The sequence below is a fragment of the Solea senegalensis genome, unplaced genomic scaffold (genome assembly GCF_019176455.1).
Source record: "Solea senegalensis isolate Sse05_10M unplaced genomic scaffold, IFAPA_SoseM_1 scf7180000013810, whole genome shotgun sequence".
In the NCBI taxonomy this organism is placed as follows: domain Eukaryota; kingdom Metazoa; phylum Chordata; class Actinopteri; order Pleuronectiformes; family Soleidae; genus Solea; species Solea senegalensis.
The window spans coordinates 1-7,439 of NW_025320898.1; the positions used below are offsets into that span (position 1 = coordinate 1).

Below are 7,439 nucleotides of genomic sequence, written 5' to 3' on the forward strand. Positions count from 1 at the left end.
AACACAAACACAAGCAATTCACAAATGAGCACACACACACATGCACAAGTGTTTGTTTTGCACAGTATGCACACTTTTATTTTTTCAGAACCGTTCTGACTTTGACCATGGAATCTGAAATGTAAAAATGGACATGGTCTTCTGGGTGGAAAATGAAGTCTCTTCAAAAATTCACAGCTCCAGTCCCACTGGAATCCACTTATATGTGCTGTGTTTTCTTGTTGTTTTTCCTCTAAATTGGAACATACTTTCATGGAGTTTGCATGTTCTCCCCGTGTGTGTGATGTTTGTCTCTATATGTGTCCCTGTGATGGACACCTGTGATGGCCTTTCACCCTATGTCAGCTGGGATTGACACCAGCGCCCCTCGCAGCCCTCGTGGAGGATAAAGCAGTAGAAGATGAGTGATGAGAAAAGACTTGAAACTAGCATTTGAGTCCATTAACCTCCTCAGAAATATGTTTACTGACGTCATAAATCAAGTGAAAAGTTATAAACTTCCATTTAGATAAAGTTCTCTTTGCAAAAAGAAGCGTTGTTGTTACTCCTGCCCTACTTCCATTTTCTTGTAGAGTCTATGAGTTTGATTGTAGTTTAGTTTAAGGTCATTTCCAAAACTAAATGTCCAGTATTTAGTCTTTCAGTGTTGTTTCATGCATTTGCTGGTCATGTTCTTCCTTTGCAGTATTTTTCTCCTAAAACCTTAAATATTTCCACTTCCTATTCAAGTGGACAGTGAGTCCAGTGATGAGAGGCAGTGGGACATCATGGGAGGAAATGACATAATAACAGTTAGTGTATGTGTGTGTGTGTAGTGTGTGTCTCTAAAGCAAACAGAGCAATTCCTTAATGAAACCCAGGGTGGAACTGTTTACCCAGAGCTTGCTCTCTCACTCTCTCTCTTTCTCGTGAACAGTGAGGGCACTGTAAAGTGAATGGCACTGCATGGTCCTACACACATGTACATAAACACACACGCACACACACTCACAATGCACAGTCATAGCACTCATCTCAAAGCAGCGGTGATAATTAATCATTGTTCCTCAGTGTAAGACAAATACTTGACCGGGCTTCAGTTGCATGCACAGACAGCTTCACTCTGCACAGACAGCTCTTCTCTTACTTACACAAACATTCACAGACCAATCCCTTTTGCTGTAGTGTTAAATGTAAAATTTAATCTGGAAATGTTCGTGACAGAGCAAAATCAAGAAAGGTGTTCGTTAGTCTCAATCGTTTTAAGTTGCTGTTCAGACAATACTTTAAAAATCCTGAAAACATGTGTTAATCTCCAACATTTAGCAATGAAATGTCTAAAATCTCCATATTTAACAGAGGAGTCTTGTGTATATAGCATCAGCACGAAGTACTGAACTAATTTTTTTAATGAACTGATTCTAATGATTCAGTTACACCGAAAATAACTGCACATAACTTACAAGTGCACAAAACTAAGGTACGGCAGTTTCTTGCAACCGTGCTGTGACGAGTCAAGTTGTGCTGGGATCATGTAATGGAAATGTGAAAATGAAGCTTCTACTCAGTCAGTAAACATTTTTAACAAGGGTTAACAAGAGTTAACGGTCTTAATTGTTAATTGCTGGCTGACAATTTAGTAAATGATGTTCCAATTTAAATGAAAACAGTATATAAACTACAGGTACGAGCGGACACCAGTGTGATTGACGGCTCGTAATGCAGAGGACGTGTGTGAACTTCAGCTTGCAAAAACTCAGCATGGCACCAGCCATAACGTCATCTTGAGGCTTCAGAACGGGAGTTCAGATTCTTGGTTCATTTCTAGTTTAATTTTGCCGTTTATCGAATTTAAAGTGTTAGTCAGCTCTTTGTAAGAGGGTTAATGCTGTGTCTACATCTTAAAAGGCTCAGTGCTGGAATATCCTCTGTCTCAAGGTCTATCTGACACTTGGAGAAATTAAATCTATCTTCACGGTGCATACATAGTAACAGATATTGTCTCTGTCTTTGTCTCTTTTGCCAGGATTCGTCCTCAGCTGGCCAAAGAAAAGATCGAGGGATGTCACATCTGTACGTATGTGATGCCTGGAGAGCCACAGGTGGTCCTGGGTAAAGACAAGGCTTTTACCTATGACTATGTCTTTGACATGGACTCCCACCAGGAGAACCTCTACACCCACTGCACCGAGAGTCTCATCGAGGGCTGCTTTGAGGGCTACAACGCCACCATCTTTGCTTATGGACAGGTTGGTTTAACAAACTTTGGATGTAAATGAAGATTATTTTCATGATAGATTCCTGGAGGTCTGGGAAACATATTGATATAATATCAAGAAGATATCGCCTTAGATATTGTCATATTGTGATTTCCTTTCCTGGTTTCAAAGACTGTTGCAGTGTTGATCTTGAGACTGATTATGGAAATATATTGTTAAACATTAAAAAGCCAAAGAAATACCCCAAATACAGATCATAATCTGATAAAATACAGGGTAGATATTTCAAGTATTTACAATGTATAGTCAGCGCCCTGTGGGAAGCATTAACCCTTAGAAGGATAACTTTTCATGAGCTCAGACAAACAGCCTGTGTCCAGCTTTATATGAAGATGTATCAGAACATAGCCTTTAAAAAATTATTTATTAGCCCTGTCTAGCGAGCCCTAATTTCCCATTTAATCAAGATTTTGTTTGGTCCATTGGAAATGAAATTATGAACAATTTCAACCAGTGTTTCCCAAAACTTGACCACCTTGTCCGTCTTGTCTTGCCTTGTCCACAAAAAATTTGGCATAGACAGTTACATATATTATTATGTAACATTGCTGTAAATATTTCAGAATTGCCTAAAGGTTAGTTTCCTTCTGTAGTCCATGGCCTGTGTCCCAACAGTCTCCAGAAAATAAAGAAAGCATTGAAGATTAATGAAGATTAATGAAGCTTTAAAGCGCTGAAACAAAAGTAGAGTAATAATAGTAATATAATAGAGGCGTTGCGCACACATTTGCTGCCTTTTTCATTTTGCATCGCTAGAGGCGAGGGAGCTGCATCCATGATCCCAGGATTTATGGCAGCATTTAAGGCGAAGATGATTTCAATGTCATGTCACCACAAAAGTAATGAGGGAGCGAACAGGCCTCACAGCCACACAGGCTCTGTCCACACACACTATCAGCAAACATGCTCCTGCTTGCTGCAACGTATTGGCTCCGATAGATCAGGCCGAGGAGGGAGTTTGTTACCCAATCAACTCAGAGGCTGAACAGATTGCATCACCTCATACCAGAGCGCAGAGCTACAACTCTGACTACAGAATATTTGAGAGAAAGTATGAAACTTGAAATGCCTGCTCACATCTCTGCACTTCTGTACTGAGGAATAATAAAAACATTATTGTTATTCACATATGGACAACTGAGATCTAAATCAAGTTATGTTACATCAGACCAGATGTACTTTTATTGTTATTCTTGACTGAAGGGATTTTGGCCTTTTCAAGGGTGTTGTGAAGAGAATTTATCTTCTTCTCTTTTAGCTTATTTTTTTACTGAACAGAGGCCAGTTACCAACCTTTACTTTATGGACTGGTGGAGGAGAGTGAGCACTATGTGAAGATTATATAAAACCTAGCAAAAGCTTAATTCAGTGTTGATCACTGCTTAAAACACACACATCTCGACATCGTTTGTGAGATGTTTAACAAATTTGACATTCCAAGAAGAAAAATACAAAAAAACATGCGTTTACTTGCTTCTTGTGGGACATAGGATTGTTTCTATTTTTAAGTTTGTTGTAAAAATTAACTTTTACGATAGTATTTTGCCTTGTATTTTACGTATCATTTGATTGGTGGATTAATGGGATGTTTTATTTTTTCAATGTTTTAGCCCTGATATATATCTAGAGAATTGAGCCAGATCTTCAGTTAAGGCCATTATTTAATGATGTTTTGGTTTAATTGCAAAGTTTTTATCATCTGCATACATAGTTACCTTTGACTTACACACTCACACACACTCCTGGCTGAGTGTCTCACAGACATTTCAGCTGAGAGGAGAAGGGTCACTGTGCAAGTTTGAGTTCAATGTTACATTCTTGGTTTTCTCATGGTGTGGTCACCATAGTGACTAAATGATCCCCCCCTAAACTGCACCCCTTCTCCTTCCTTTATGACATGAACTTTTTTTCTTTCCTCCTACATCCTCATTCACTGTAGCACAAGAACATAACACAGATTAAACGAACACAAACACAGATTATATGTTGCTAATGACACAAATGATAAGAGCTGGATTTAGAGGGTGACTGATTTTTTTTTTTGGCAGATATGTTTGACCAGTATTCTATTTTCCTTTATCGGATCAAATAAAACAGTTTAATATTAACAAATGAAAAATCACAACTAAACAAAACATTTATCGAACAACACTGACAGTCCCCTCCAATCTGCAAAAGAAATGTATGAAATAAATATTAAATACATGAAACAGGTCATCAAAAACTAAACTTTATCAAATAAACTTATATACTTAAATAAAGTATATAATGCACTTTTTAGTATATCAAGTGCCAGGATAAACATGTGTAAACTTAAATAATCAATCAATGTATATTTATGGAGTACTTTACAATATCTGCAAATACATAAGTAGTAGGGATATTCAGTATTGATACTGGTCAAAATCACTGGATCAAAATGTTTGATGCAGTGATAATGTGAGATAATTTTGACACACATTTTGGCTTAAAGAATTATTGTGCCTCCTGCGATTTGAAAATTGCAGTAGGCCGTATTGCGATTTTGATAAAATCTTGATTAATTGTTCAGCCCTACTGATAACAATATTAGTAGATACGTCAGTGTTACTGTGTTGAAGTCAAAAAAGTGGTATTGAGCCATCTCTAATGAATAGGTAATAATCATCCCATTGATAAAGATTAATAAGCCAATGGTGATTTTTAAAGAGAAACGTCAAAAACTGTTGCGAGAATACGCTTTTTCTCCTTGAGGAAAAACAACTGCTGACTCTCTTTTCCTTCTGTGTCCAGACGGGTTCGGGGAAGACCTACACCATGGGAACCGGCTTTGACGTCAACATTGGAGAGGATGAGCTGGGTATCATTCCCCGCGCCGTCAAACACCTGTTCAGAGGCATCGAAGAGCGGAGACAGGCCGCCACGGAGCAGGGCAAACCAGTTCCCGAGTTCAAGATCAACGCACAGTTCCTGGAGGTGCAGAAACACACTTATCATGACACATGGAGGCAGAGAAAATGGCACTTAAAACTGGGAATGAGGTCCATTTATGAGCACACAGTCTCAACATAAACATCCAGAGAAATGTATGCAGAACTCGCAGACAGCACAAGGTCACAGTTCAGCAGAGGGTGAAGGGTCCAGGTTGTTAAAGTGTCCAGATGACTCTACAGCCATTAAACTGTCATTAGTCTGTCTCAGTGACCAGCTCCCGCCTTTATTTTTAACTGACAAGCTGCTAACAGCTGCTGAGGAAGCAGCTGCGGAGGAGAAGACGAGGCAGAGAAGTGATGACAGTGAACGGCATTGATGATGCATCCGTTATTGACTATTCCTGCAGTCTTTCACAACTGTCTGTGTTACCAATGTTGTGTCTCCTCTCTTAACTTACGTCTCCAGCTGTACAATGAGGAGGTGCTGGACTTGTTCGACTCAACACGGGACATCGAGACCCGGAAACAGAAGTCCAATATCAAGATCCACGAGGACGCCAACGGAGGCATCTACACCGTGGGAGTCACGACACGCACTGTGACCTCTGCAGCTGAGGTCGGCTTTAGCGCAGCAAAGTTTTATTTTGCACCAACACCATATGTGTTCCGTATTATAACATAACCATACTGTAGCAAGAATTATCACCAGCAAAACTGTCAGTGCTATGAAACCTAATTTTTTGCCACTTTTACTATTATTCTAACAATATTAGGATGACTTCAGCTGCTACTCACTGTAGCCACTTACATGCGGCAGTTTTAATATCCATGTTGATTTATACGGTTAGAACAGTTCACTATTCACTGAAGCCCAGGGAACAATTCAGTCACTTCTTCCGACTTACATTTCAACACGCCGTTTGATAGAACAAAGAAACATTGCCTTTTGAAATAATTCATACAATCGTGTGAATGAAAAACATTTCTCAGTTTTACTTGGCTCACAGTTTTTTCCCCCCCAATAACAGCTATTAGCAATAACATCAAATTGATAAAGCAGATCTTTTATATCCTTGATGAAAACAGTAATAACTTTTGTTTATCCTCCTGGCCTGTTTCTGTTGTCTATTTTCTGATATATGGTGTTGGAATAGTTTATTTTCTACTTATCTGTGTTGTGGTTGCTATCTATTTAATCTAGAACTGCGGGGTGCCAGTGCATTTTCATGGAATGATCACGCTCTGTCTGCTGCTTTTCCTTTATTGCTACAAAGGCTTCAAAGCGCAGTCGTGTTAAATTGAAGTATCACATCATTTAAGCAGTATTGCAAAGAGTGTGCAGCAAAGGTGAAGAACAAAGTCCCGATTAATCTCGTCCAAATTACTGATCGTGAGAAATTGCTTCATTGCATCACCTGCGAACTGAAGACATGTGTGTGTGTGTGTGTTTTTTGATATTAAATCCTACATTTCTGTCAGACTAGTTATTGTTCAATTTAAGAGTATATTTGTTGGACAAAGTGTTTGTGTTTTTTTTCATCTATTGCTCCGTCCAATTAGCTTCTCTGGTGTTTGTGTTCCCTGAAGTAGCTACAATCGATATGGTTTTGAATGAAATATCAAATGACAACATGAAAAACAACGTGACAGAGTTAAAGAGGCCGATGGTGATGAAGCCATAGAGAATTATTTTGGTTGTGCACACATTCTCTGTGGAAAAGAATAAATAACTCCTGCTTTCCCAGATGGCACAGTTAGCAACTAGTGGATCTTTTGCAGCAGTGATTGAAGATAGAGGTGAAAAGACAGAAAGACAAAAATATGTATCTGCAATGGCTTTTTCATGAAAAGATATTAAGATAGAAAGAAATTTCAAACTTGAGGTTCATCAGACAGATAAAGGACTTTTTCTATGTAAGTGGCTGAAGATATGGATTATCTATCTTTTAGTGGTTAGCACTCTTCCCCTTGCAGCAAGAAGACTCAGGTTTAAGACCCCGTCGAAAAAAAAGGAGTTTGCATGTTCTCCTTGTGTGTGCGTGGGTTTTCTCCGAGTTCTCTGGTTTCCTCCCACATTCATGCAGATTTGGGAATTAGGCAAACCGGAAACTCTAATAATGTTTTTCCACTGTACAGTTCCAGCACAACTCGGCTCGGCACGGTTTGGTATCATTCTTCCATTAATATAGTCGACCGCCGTCAAACTGCCATGGCGTCATTTCATACAGGACACGCACAAGCTCGTGACTCGTGACTTGTAAAGCAGTTG

General features: G+C 39.1%; 1 protein-coding gene across 1 annotated transcript; it reads left to right on the forward strand.

Annotated features, from left to right (window-relative positions):
- Nucleotides 1–2,005: 2,005 nt before the first annotated feature.
- Nucleotides 2,006–5,869, forward strand: LOC122760599 (kinesin-like protein KIF21A; the record flags this gene model as incomplete). Its single annotated transcript, XM_044015715.1, has 3 exons — nt 2,006–2,228; nt 5,031–5,213; nt 5,637–5,869. Coding segments are annotated over 3 exons (622 nt in total), but the record flags the coding sequence as incomplete, so codon positions are not given.
- Nucleotides 5,870–7,439: the final 1,570 nt, after the last annotated feature.